Here is a 13618-nt window from a genome sequence, read left to right as displayed (position 1 = left end):
GGGGGGGAGGGAGGAGCTGGGGGGAGGGAGGAGCTGGGGGGGAGGGAGGAGCTGGGGGGGGAGGGAGGAGCTGGGGGGAGTAGATGAGTAGTGTGGGGGAAAATAGTTGGGGGGGAATAGGTTGGGGGGAATAGGTTGGGGGGGAATAGGTTGGGGGAATAGGTTGGGGGGGAATAGGTTGGGGGGGATAGGTTGGGGGGGGATAGGTTGGGGGGGGAATAGGTTGGGGGGGAATAGGTTGGGGGGGGAATAGGTTGGGGGGGAATAGGTTGGGGGGGGAATAGGTTGGGGGGGGAATAGGTTGGGGGGGGAATAGGTTGGGGGGGAATAGGTTGGGGGGGAATAGGTTGGGGGGGAATAGTTTGGGGGGGAATAGTTTGGGGGGGAATAGTTTGGGGGGAATAGGTTGGGGGGGAATAGGTTGGGGGGGGGAATAGGTTGGGGGGGGAATAGGTTGGGGGGGGAATAGGTTGGGGGGGGAATAGGTTGGGGGGGGGGAATAGGTTGGGGGGAATAGGTTGGGGGGGAATAGGTGTGGGGGGGAATAGGTGTGGGGGGGAATAGGTGTGGGGGGGAATAGGTGTGGGGGGGAATAGGTGTGGGGGGGAATAGGTGTGGGGGGAATAGGTGTGGGGGGGAATAGGTGTGGGGGGGAATAGGTGTGGGGGGGGAATAGGTGGTGGGGGGGGAATAGGTGGTGGGGGGGGAATAGGTGGTGGGGGGGAATAGGTGGTGGGGGGGAATAGGTGGGGGGGGGAATAGGTGGGGGGGATAGGAATGGGGGGGGAAAGGTGGGGGGGGGAATAGGTGGGGGGGGGAATAGGTGGGGGGGGAATAGGTGGGGGGGGGAATAGGTGGGGGGGGGAATAGGTGGGGGGGGGAAAGGTGGGGGGGGGGAATAGGTGGGGGGGGGAATAGGTGGGGGGGGAATAGGTGGGGGGGGAATAGGTGGGGGGGGGAATAGGTGGGGGGGGGAATAGGTGGGGGGGGGAATAGGTGGGGGGGGAATAGGTGGGGGGGGGAATAGGTGGGGGGGGGAATAGGTGGGGGGGGGAATAGGTGGGGGGGGGAATAGGTGGGGGGGGGAATAGGTGGGGGGGGAATAGGTGGGGGGGGGAATAGGTGGGGGGGGAATAGGTGGGGGGGGAATAGGTGGGGGGGGAATAGGTGGGGGGGGAATAGGTGGGGGGGGGAATAGGTGGGGGGGGGAATAGGTGGGGGGGGAATAGGTGGGGGGGGAATAGGTGGGGGGGAATAGGTGGGGGGGGAATAGGTGGGGGGGGAATAGGTGGGGGGGGAATAGGTGGGGGGGAATAGGTGGGGGGGAATAGGTGGGGGGGAATAGGTGGGGGGGGAATAGGTGGGGGGGGAATAGGTGGGGGGGGGAATAGGTGGGGGGGGAATAGGTGGGAGGGAGGGAATAGGTGGGAGGGAGGGAATAGGTGGGGGGGAATCGGCGGCGGGGGGGAATCGGCGGCGGGGGGAATCGGCGCGGGGGGGAATCGGCGGGGGGGGAATAGGCGGGGGGGGAATAGGCGGGGGGGAATAGGCGGGGGGGAATAGGCGGGGGGGGAATAGGCGGGGGGGAATAGGCGGGGGAATAGGCGGGGGGGGGAATAACCGGGGGGGAATAGGCGGGGGGGGAATAGGCGGGGGGGGAATAGGCGGGGGGGGAATAGGCGGGGGGGGAATAGGCGGGGGGGGAATAGGCGGGGGGGGAATAGGCGGGGGGGGAATAGGCGGGGGGGGGAATAGGCGGGGGGGGAATAGGCGGGAAGGGAATAGGCGGGAAGGGAATAGGCGGGGGGGGAATAGGCGAGGGGGGAATAGGCGAGGGGGGAATAGTCGAGGGGGGAATAGTCGAGGGGGGAATAGTCGAGGGGGGAATATTTGGGTGGGGGAATATTTGGGTGGGGGAATATTTGTGAGGGAGTAGTTGGGAGGGAAATGGGGGGGCGGTTCAGGGGTGTCAGCTGTTATCAAGGGGTTAGTTTAATACTTCCAACTTTTAGTGGGTAACTATGCTACTAAGTCTGCAACTTTGGTGTATATTGGGGGTTCAGAGTTTTGGAGGGTTCCAAATGCAAGGTTGAAAGTTCCTGCACAATTCCCATGCAATCCTTGCATGGGGACTTCCAAGTGCAACTTCTGAGAGCTCCATCCTCCGGAGAATAGAAGATCTGGGCCGATATCTTTACATTTGCCTCAATAAAGTCATTTACATTGGAAGTCTTTTGAATGACACCCATCTTGAGTGTCACAATGATTTTCTCTCATTGTCCTCTGACAAACCATGAACGGTGCCAAGGGGCATCACCTAAGCCAGTATACATGTAGATATAGATCTCCTTTAATTTCGGAAAGAATCGTTGCCCGAGAAAGGTGACAAAGAATCACATCCTTGGAATGTTTACGTGATTTTAAGAAAAATATAACATGTTACAAGAACTGTAGAAAGGGAAAAAACAGTTATGTATTTACCTGTCCCCACTGTAGGCAACCTCCCAATTTTCATTCGAATACACTCATTGGAAATAAATGAGGCGCTATTTTGTGACTGACATTCACTGTACCGGCAACTAACCCTGGATTCAATGGAGCACCAAAAGAAAAATCAATCTCATCGTTCGAGCAACAGTGCTTTCAAAGTCAACCCCCCTTGCTTCTATCCATAAAAAAAATCCAATTCAATCAAATCACTTTCCAAGTATAGTAATAGTTAACGGGAGAGCTTTCATAATCGCATACTATTATTTTATTCAATATTCTATTGTAATTTCTAAGGAGCCCTTAGATATGTCCATTAATATTATTTGATGCAAATCTTCATGCACACATTTCTGCAACTGACTTGTAATTTCTGCAGTTATTTTGCTGGAAGCCTTCACTGCCTTGCACTGATCGCCATTTTCCCCTGTACTGTGCCCTCGGAAAAATTATTTACAGTTTCCCACAAACGGACCAAAAGCGCCGGCGACTGCAGGGAACGGGAGGGGGAATCAACCCCCGTCCCCTACACTTGAACAAGTTCTCTTACCGCAGACGGACAGGGCCAGCCGGTTGGCGGAGGGGAAGAGCCGGGGAGGGGGCAGCCAGTGGGAGCCGGGCTTTGCGGGCTCGCTGAGGCAGGGATGCCGCTGCCGTTTGCACCTGGCAGCGCGCGGGGACGACCAGGAGGATGCTGGGAAGAGAACGCGGGCACCGTCCACATTCCATCCCTTTCAAAGCCATTGTCCGCGCGCGGGGCGGGTGGGCTGCCCGTGCTCCGGCCAACGGCCTTACCGGAGGGGGAGGGGGGGAATCGCGGGGGGCTGGAGGGGATCACCGGGGGAGGGGATCACTGGGGGAGGGAGGGGGGGTTGATCACGGGGAGGTGATCATCAGGGGTGGGGGGAGGGGATCACCAGGGGAGGGGGGGTGATCACCGGGGGAGGGGATCACTGGGGGAGGGGGGTTGATCACGGGGAGGGGATCACAGGAGAGGGGGACGTTGATTACTGGGAGGGGGGGGTTGATCACGGGGGGAGGGGGGGTTGATCACGGGGGGGGAGGGGGGGTTGATCACGGGGGGGAGGGGGGGTTGATCACCGGGGGAGGGGGGGCGTTGATCACCGGAGGAGGGGGGGGTTGATCACCGGGGGAGGGGGGGGGGGTTGATCACCGGGGGAGGGGGGGGGTTGATCACCGGGGGAGGGGGGGGGGGTTGATCACCGGGGGAGGGGGGGGGGGTTGATCACCGGGGGAGGGGGGGGGGGTTGATCACCGGGGGAGGGGGGGGGGTTGATCACCGGGGGAGGGGGGGGGGTTGATCACCGGGGGAGGGGGGGGGGTTGATCACCGGGGGAGGGGGGGGGGGTTGATCACCGGGGGAGGGGGGGGGGGGTTGATCACCGGGGGAGGGGGGGGGGGTTGATCACCGGGGGAGGGGGGGGGGGTTGATCACCGGGGGAGGGGGGGGGGTTGATCACCGGGGGAGGGGGGGGGTTGATCACCGGGGGAGGGGGGGGTTGATCACCGGGGGAGGGGGGGGGTTGATCACCGGGGGAGGGGGGGGGTTGATCACCGGGGGAGGGGGGGGGGTTGATCACCGGGGGAGGGGGGGGTTGATCACCGGGGGAGGGGGGGGTTGATCACCGGGGGAGGGGGGGGGTTGATCACCGGGGGAGGGGGGGGGTTGATCACCGGGGGAGGGGGGGGGGGGTTGATCACCGGGGGAGGGGGGGGGGGGTTGATCACCGGGGGAGGGGGGGGTTGATCACCGGGGGAGGGGGGGGGTTGATCACCGGGGGAGGGGGGGTGATCACCAGGGGGGGGGGGGTGATCACCGAGAGAGAGAGGGTGATCACCGGGGAGGGGGGCGGGGGGAGATCATCGGGGGATTGAGGAGGGGTGATCACCGAGAGAGAGGGGGGGTGATTACCGGTGGGGGAGGTGGGGTGATCAGCGGGGAGGGGGGGTGATCACCGGGGGGGAAGGGGGTGATCACCGGGGGAGGGAGGGGGGAATGATTACCGGGGGGGGTGTTTCAGTGGGGACGGGGAGGGAAAGGGGGTGTCAGCTGGGGGGAAAGGGAGGAGGTTGTCAGTGGGTGAAGAGGAAGGGGTGCCAGTGGGGAGAGGGTCAGTGGTGGTAACGGCATGTCTCCCAGGATGGGGGGGCGGGGGGGGGGGGGGGGGGAGAAGGCTGCATCGCTGAGGAGAGGATTGTATGTGACAAGGTCGGGTCAAGTGGGTGTGTCAGGGTGTGGGTGGGTTGGCTGCTGTGGATTTGGCAGGTGTGCCCACTGGGGTGAGGGTAGTGGGTTGCTGGGGTGAAGGGGATGTGCTTCCTTGAGTTTGGGGTGAAGGAAGGGGTGGTTGGTGGGGTGAAGGCGCTGCGGTGCTAGGGTGGCAGGATCAAAGGTTGACGGATGAGGGGGCAAGGGTGGTGGAGCGGTGGGGGCAAGAGCGGGAGGGGTGGAGGTGGAGTGGCAGGAGCCAGTGTGAAGGAAAGCCCAGTGTGGAGGGTGCAGCGGGTGGCCAGTATCAGGAGGTGCTGAGTCTCTGACTAATAGCATCCCTGGAGAGGGCAGGGGAGTCTGGACACTGTCTCCCGCAGCAACGGTGGTGAGGGTGCAACAGCATTGCTGCTATAAGGAGAATCAGCATTGCAACTGGGCTCAGTGCATGCAGAAATGTTGGCCAAACATCTTGCAGTTTATGTGACAATAGATGATCGACAGAATGCAGGAAGAAATATAGTGCCAGCTTGAGCCAATAAAATTGACATGCTTGATTTTGTATCCTTCAGGGAAGGAATGGATTTGTGAAAAGATTACTGTTTATTTAAGAGCTATTTACTTCTAAACCATAACTGAGCTTGATCCCACACTGGTAAGTTCGTTTCAGCATTAATGCAATTTTTGGCAAGATAAGTGATTGCACTAATGTCAGAGTGTAACAGCTGTATCTCAGACCCCTTGACACCAGGGAGTAACCTAGTTTCTTTACATTGCGTCCTGAAATTGTATGCCCCACATTTTGTTATGGTAGTGACAGAATGTCAGCGAAACCGTCAGTGTTTGTGGTCATTTCTGTACTGAAACTAACAGCAATTTGTGGAGTCTATATATGTGCAGCGTAAGACAGAAACGCAGAATTGCTGTCAGTAATTCTACGTTCTTAAGAGAAGATGCTCTGTTGAGGTACCTCAAGCTACAATTAATGCAAAATCAATTGAAGTTCCACTGTTATGCAGTTTGTCTCACTAAAAACAAACCTTGAAAGTGTTATTGACTGCGGCATAACAACATACTAACTTCATAATTACTGCTGAACACTCATTGGTCTTGTAAAGCTAACTTCATATTTGTGGAATGCCTCCATTATAAAAAACATAATTCTATTTGTTTAATAAAGTTTGTTTATCATTTATTTTTCTTCTGAAATTTCAAATTAAAAGTGTGAGATAATAAGTGCTTTAAACTTCCTGGTTTGCAATATGTGAATACTTCCAATTTGATTGGATGCTTACCTGCATGCTGACGTTACTGTTGTTGCTACACATGAAGTGTATTTTATCTGAATTTTCAGATAAAGCTCGGCACAACATCGTGGGCCGAAGGGCCTGTTCTGTGCTGTACTGTTCTATGTCTATGTTAAAGTGATCTTCTTAACTATCTTCAGATTTAAACCGTCTTGGAAATAAGAATGTTAGTGATGGCTGCATCTTTGAGGGAGCCTTTCTTCAAGGTTAGCAGTGAGTGCCATTGGTTGACTGTTGACCACACAATCTAGCCCAATGTCTGCATGGCAAGAGGAAGTCACAGTACTCAATGTGGGATCTGACCAGAAAGAGTATTGTACATCTTGGCTTCCTCAGATATTTTACCAATTTTAGGAGGTTCAGAGCCTTCGCTGTCTGCTCCATAGTTGACTTCAGATTCCTTGGAAGTGCACCATCATCTGGGGATTTGTCGACTTTAAATTTGAGTGATTTCCTTAGTACAGTAAAGTGCACCAACTTCTATACCTATCCATGATGGTTCTACCCTCTCAATAACTGATGTGAAAACAGATAAGTATGCTGTATATTGCCAATCATTCACTCTCTGCTGTAATTGTCAGTCCTTCTCAGGTGACTTGGCAAGCCAATTCTGGCGTTACAGATCTTTGGGCAGAGGACAAGAGTTGCCTTTTAGAAGGGTTCTCAAACCATCTCTTGTTCCTTCTACTATTTTTGCATCCCTGCAGCAGAATTTATGCAGTCAACTTTCTGAATGTGTTGCAGCTTGTTGGATGAGGTGCTGCCACATGGTACAATTTGTAGCGGGTTCCCCCCACACACCGATGTTGATTTTTCTCTTTTCAATGAGGCCTTCGGAGTGTCCTTAAAACATTTTTCTGTTCTTGAGATTGGGTGCCATACTTAATTTGTGAAAAGAAGATCTGCTTCTGAAGCCAATTATTAGGCATGCGGATGCAGTGTGGGTGATTCTCCCATCCCAGGCCAGGAGATGTTAGCGGGGCCGGATTAGCACAATCCAAGCTGGGCATCTGGCCCTGAGCGCATCTCCCAGCACCTGATATCTGGCGCCGTCAGCCCCGTGCTGGAAATAGGCGCGGAGTTGCATTACGTATGCAGGGGGGATTGTAAGGTAATTTGAATGTGAATAGCGGGTCTGGGACTGAAGTCTCCTCTGAAATTTAATGGCTAAAAATCCAAACTGTTACTTATCTCCTAATGCAAATTTCTGCTCACTGCTTTTTACTTATAGAAAATTCACAAGGGTACACCTGCTTCAGATGCATGCATTTACCACCTACACTTCTTCGATGTCTTAAACCTTACAATCTGTCTTCATTTTAATTAACTTAGTTTCACACATACAAAGACCCACAAGCTTGCTTCACAATAAATCCCAAAAATCTTTTTAAAAATAACATCTCTGGTCACATTATGGAGATCTCTTGTTGAAGATTTCTTGAAAGGCTGTGCTGGCACAGCTAATTCTGTGTGGATCTCTTCTTTGATGATTAACTTTTCAGAAAGGTAGTGGGTCAAGATATGGAAGATGTTCAATGACTTCTAAAGTTTTTCCATTAATAACAATAGCTGAGGTATAGTTGCTTCCCCAGAGATGTGCTGGTGGAGGATTTTGGTCTGGATTTTGGTCTTGCTGATGTTCAGTGAGACATCAACCCTTTCGTATGCAGAGCTGAAGAGGTTGAGGGTGGTCTGAATGTTGTTTGTAATGTGGGTCACAACTGCATAGTCATCGGCATATTGTGAGTCATGGATATTCTGGACGGGTACCTCAGTCTGTGCGCTCAGTCTGTTGAAGGATGCAACTCAGTGATGACCCCTTGTGGGAATTGATCACAAATGAGCTCCATGATTAGGCTGAAGTAAATAGTGAAGAGATTGGTGCAACCACACAGCCACCTGTTCACTACAAAAGAAAATCAAAACAGTGAATGCCCTGAAAGGAGAACCAAAGTATCTCAGGCAAAATAAGATCAGGGACATATGTCTCCCTGCAGCAGGCCAGCTTAGACAGGAAGGAGGAGGATACACTTTCTTCTGGAAGGAGAAACCAGGGGAGGATCACATATCGATAAAGTTCACCATCAGAAATAGAATCAGATATATTTGCAGAACTTCCAATTGGCATTATTAATGAATGCATCATGAACCTATACCTTCAGCTTAGTTCTAGTCAATGGGCCACAATCATCAGTGCTTATGTTCCCATACTCAACCCTACTGACAAAACATAGGAGCACGTTTATGCAGAAGATTCTATACTGGCAGCTACCCCAAAACAAGATAAATTGATTCTGCTTGGGAGATTTAAAGGCCAGGTTTGGAGGTAATTACACAGCGGAGGGACAAGGTTAGGAAAGGAGGAATTGGGAAATCAAATGCCGACGGCCTCCTCCTCCTCACCAAATGCACTGAATATGGGCCCATCAACACACTCTTTTTCCAGAAAGATAAATACAAGACGATGTGGAAATATCCCTGATCTAAGTATTGGCATCATTGCTTAGGCCCAGGTCATGCAAGGTGCAAATGACAGCTGAACAGATCACAGAATTGTAAGCTCCACTATGAATATAAATCTGGCCTCCAAACATCAAAGATACTTTCCAATGTAAGCTTTTTTTAAAGTCTTATGGGATGTGGGTGTCGCTGGCAAGGCCAACATTTATATTGCCCGTCCCTGATTGTTCTTGAGAAGGTGATGGTGAGCTGCCTTCATGAACCGCTGTAGTTTACAGAAGGTGATGTTGAGGAGCCTTAGTGAGTTGTTGCAGTGCAGCTTGTAGATGGTGCATACTGCTGTCATTGTACATCAGTGGTGAAGGGAATGGATGTTGAAGGTATTGGATGGTGTTAAATCGAGCGGCTGCTTTGGCCTGGATGGTGTCGAGCTTCCTGAGTGTTGTTAGAGCTGCACTCAGAGTGCAGGCAAGTGGAGAATATTCTATCCCAATCCTGACTTGTGCCTTGTGGATGGTGGAAAGGCTTTGGGGAGTCAGGAGGTGAGTTATTCTCTGCAGAATTCCCAGCTTCTGTCATGCTCCAATAGCCATCGTATTTATATGTTTGATTCTGTTCAGTTTCTGGTCAATAGTAATTTCCCCATGCTGTCGATAGTCGGGATTCAGTGATAGTACTGCCATTAAACGTCAAAGGGAGATTGTTGAATTCTCTATTATTGGAGATGGTAATTTCCTGGCACTTGTGTGATGTGAATGTTACTTTTTACTTATCAGCCCAAGTCTGAATGTTATCCAGGCCTTGCTTATCTAGTGCAGTTAGTTCTAGAGCACAAGTCTTCAGTACTCTTTCCATAATGTTGTCAGGTCCCATATCCAGTGTCTTCAGCCATTCTGTGATACCACCTGCCGCAAATCAAATTAGTTGAAAACTGGCATCCGTGATGCTGGGGACACCAGGAGGAGGCGGAGATGGATTGGTGTTTCTGGCTGAAGATTGCTGCAAATGTTTCTTGCACTGATGTGAAGGACTCCCGCTTCATTCAGGGTGGGAATATTTGTGGAGCTTTCTCCTCTGTTAGTTGTTTAATTTTCCACCACCAATCCTGACTGGATGCAGCAGGACTGCAAAACTTAGATCTAATCTGTTGATTAGATCTAATCTGATGCTGCTTTCACTATTTTGCTTGCAAGTGGTCCTGTTACAGCTTCACTTGCGTTGCACCTAATTTTTTTAGGTATGCTTCTTGCTGCTTCTGGCATGCCCTCCAGCACGCTTCAAAAAAGTGTGGGTGGCCACTTCTACCAATACTGTCATAGATAGATGCATTTGTGCTGGGAAGTTTGGTGAAGATGAGGTCAAATAGGGTTTTCCCTCTTGTTGGTTCCCTCACTACCTGCCAAAGACCCTATCTAGCATCTATGTCCTTTGAGACTTGGTCAGGTGGGTCAATAGTGGTGCTACCAAGCTATGCTTGGAGATGGACACCCAGAGTGCATTCTGTGCTTGAACCACCCTCAGTGCTTCCTCCAAGTGGTGTTCAACCTGGAGGAGTACTGAATCATCAGCTAGGGGGTGTGGTGTTTGCGGTAGGACATACCAGACAGAGGCTTCCATGTCTGGTATGTTAATCAGAGAATCATGGAATCCCTACAGTGCAGAAGAGGCTAATCAGCCCATCGAGCCTGCACCGACCACAATCCCACCCAGGCCCTAACCCCGTAACCCCACATATTTACCCTGCTAATCCCCCTGACACTAAGAGGCAATTTAGCATAGCCATTCCACCGAACTTACACATCTTCAGCCAAAAGAGAAAATGCTGGAAAATCTCAGCAGGTCTGGCAGCATCTGTATGGAGAGAAAAGAGCTGACATTTCGAGTCCAGATGACCCTTTGTCAAAGCTTTAAACATAAATGTGCTTAAATCCTTTCCAGTCGCAGTGAGGTTTAACAGATACATCCATGCTCTTTGGATGCAGCTACTTTCCTCCCTCAGTCTTTTGGCCACCACCAGCCACCATTGCTCCCATGGCTGGCTAATCTATCACTCTTCAACATTGCTTCTCTCCACCTAATCACTTTTGCTACTTTTGTAGCATATTTTTGGGGTTGATTATGGACACTCCTTCAGCCATCTTCACCCAATGCGTAAGTTATTCTCAGGGCTCATTCTGGACTGTTCCCACAATCCCTGGCTTGGCCACTTTAGGACTGGTTCTGCCATATTGCATATGTAGTCCCTGAATCTGTTGTCCTGAATCCGGGTTAGTTTATTGCTTGTTATATTTGTGACAGTTCCTTATATATTTGTGTAGGGAAACATTATTTATGTTTCTATATTGGTGTGTCTCAGAGCAAGTATTATGAGTGCACGGATGTGGGATGGTGTCAAGGTCCCATGACATCTGTTGGCATGAGGTGTGAGACATTTTAATTCCCAGAACTCATTATTAACATTTGAAGAGCAGCTTCTCTTTTGATCACCTGCAGAATTGAGCAGTTGGCCTACTGTATGTACACTTTCCTGACTCTACCTAAAGTGGTTACGAGGCAAACATAATACTAGTCACAACCCATTGTATAATTCTGACATTGCCATCTAATTTGACTATAGGTTTCAATCTCAGACTGATACCACAGTATCATTGCAATCTGAAGCATTTTGATATAAACGCTAGTCAACCAAGGACATACTACAAAAGTAACTAAACTGATATATTGCATATTGTGTCTCATCTTTTAAGAACCACAATTACTTTGATCTCTTTTTGGCATGCTTCTTTGACTAAGCTTTTAATTATACTTTCGTAGGAAACAATTGGTGGCTGGATACCTGGGAGTTTATGTGAAAGATTGAAAGTAAGTGGCTAATCAAGACAAAGGAGAGTTGGAAATCCTGAAAGTGGATCCTTGCCAGAAACAATTGAGAGAAAGCATTGTTTGAAAGATTGTTCTAAGGTGTGTCTTTTTGAGAGTGGAGTTTGGAAACACTTGTGTGACAATCACCCGGGGGAAATTTGAAGAGAAATCCACAGAAGTCTGATTGGATGAGGTTGAGTTGGCAATTAGGAAGGCAAATACAATGTTAGCATTCATTTCGAGAGGACTAGAATACAAAAGCAGGAATGTACTGCTGAGGCTTTATAGGGCTCTGGTCAGACCACATTTGGAATATTGTGAGCAATTTTGGGCTCCATATCTAAGGAAGGACCTTGGAGAGGGTCCTGAGGAAGTTCACGCGAATGTTTGCGGGAATGAAAAGCTTGACATATGAGGAGCATTTCAGGAATCTGGGTCTGTACTCGATGGAGTTTAGAGGGATGAGGGAGGATCTCATTGAAACTTACAGAATACAGAAAGGCCTGAATAGAGTGGATGTGGGGAAGATGTTTCCATTAGTAGGAGAGACTAGGATCCAAGGGCACCGCCTCAGAGTAAAGGGACGACCCTTTAGAACCGAGATGAGGAGGAATTTCTTCAGCCAGAGGGTGGCGAATCTATGGAACTCATTGCCACAGAAGGCTGTGAAGACCAGGTCATTGAGTTTATTTAAGACAGAGATGGATAAGTTCTTGATTGGTAAGGGGATCAAAGGTTACAGGGAAAAGGCGACAGAATGGGGTTGAGAAACCTAGCCATGATGGAATGATGGAGCAGACTCGATGGGCCGAATGGCCTAATTCTGCTCCTATATCTTATGGTCTTACGGGTGACATCTACCACTTTGTTTCAGAGTGGGGTGTTGACCACAGTTAGCCTGTTGGGTTACAGGGACTGTGTGTTCACTGACAACATTATTGTATAAGATATATTTTGTACCTGTGTTATCCTTAAAATCTGTATACATTTGTGAAAATAAGTGGAAGTGAAGGAGCGTTGTGTTATAGTCAAACTTTTCATGTTTAATAAATGTGTTTCTTGTGTTGTTAAAAGCAGATTGGCAATCCTGTGACTCTGTTCATCCACCTTTTCTAAAAAAAGATAAGTTATGGACTTTTGAGCCAGGGTTTCATTCTAGGACCTTCCTGATCAGTATAACATCAACTGGGATCAGTGTGGGGTGGCTTGTGGTATTTGTCTCTCTGAAAAAAACACATTTCTCTCTTGAAACTTTCTCCTTTAAACCCCACTCATTTCTGGAATTGCATGTTGCTCCCATTGTAGTTGCTTCATGAGTTTCGAATCCAAACTATTTTGTAGGAAACTTTACCTTTTACAAAAATCTCCCAAAACTCCTGAGAGGAATTGTTGAGGCTATGAGAGGGCAAGGTTTAGCCAACGCCCACCTGCTCAAGAGATAACCTTGGTCACCCTTTCAGAAATTACCTTTTATTTGTTCCCCAGCGCCCCTCCATCAATTCCATTGCCTCTTCTCTCCAGCCTCCCCTCCACTTTGCCTACACTCCTTGCACTTTCTCCTCCCACACCTCTTCTCCATTTCACCCTTCTTACTCCGCCTATTGGCATCTCCTCTCCTACCCTCCAATCTCTCAACACCTGCCCCTCGTGCCTGGGTCTATTTAACCGAAACTCTAACCCTGCTCAACCTGGATAAAGCAGTTTCTTTATGTAAAATAATCCTGTGCACTCAACTAACTACATAACAAAAATGCTGTCTTTGTCACAGCATTTAATTTCAAAATGCATTGAAAAGTCCTGTGTCAAGGTCTGACTATTGTAAAGTCTATTTTAAAAGTATAAACATTTACTTAAAGCACCTGTTACACCTGAAAATGGTGTTCTGTTTTGCATGCATAACACTAAATTACCTGTTATGGCAATTTTAACTCCAAACCTGTTAATTGAATTGTATGGGAATGTGCTTGCCTTTAGTAGTCTTATGATTGAAAAATGAATGCATGGTAAGCTCTATTGATTCATTAAAATTATCTAAATGCAATCTGAATAAGACCACAAGCACAGCCAATCAAAGTATTCATACATTCTGAGAAAGGGGCACACTTCCACTGTCCAACTTTAAATGCTGTCTTAGAGTCCCATGTATATCTAGTTTCTGACCAGAGAAATTCTTTCTCTCTCTTAGCCCCTGCAACGTACCGCACTAAAGGACAATTTTCTGGTTGGACTCTTCAGTACTTCACTGTATGGGTCTCATTCCAACCCACTGTGC

The 13618-nt window shown here is 49.7% G+C and overlaps 1 protein-coding gene across 1 annotated transcript in view; it reads right to left on the bottom strand.

Annotated features, from left to right (window-relative positions):
- The window catches only part of zmat3 (zinc finger, matrin-type 3), a 34949-nt gene extending 31733 nt beyond the window's left edge, over positions 1-3216 (bottom strand). The window contains 2 exon segments of the mRNA XM_078208050.1: positions 3038-3170; positions 3172-3216. Of these exon segments, the coding sequence (XP_078064176.1) occupies positions 3038-3170; positions 3172-3216 (178 nt within the window).
- Between the last annotated feature and the right edge of the window lie 10402 nt (positions 3217-13618).

This window comes from Mustelus asterias, chromosome 3 (genome assembly GCF_964213995.1).
Source record: "Mustelus asterias chromosome 3, sMusAst1.hap1.1, whole genome shotgun sequence".
Classification (NCBI taxonomy): Eukaryota; Metazoa; Chordata; class Chondrichthyes; order Carcharhiniformes; family Triakidae; genus Mustelus; species Mustelus asterias.
Note: the sequence above shows the minus strand (reverse complement) of the source record. Positions and strands in the feature narration are given on the sequence as shown.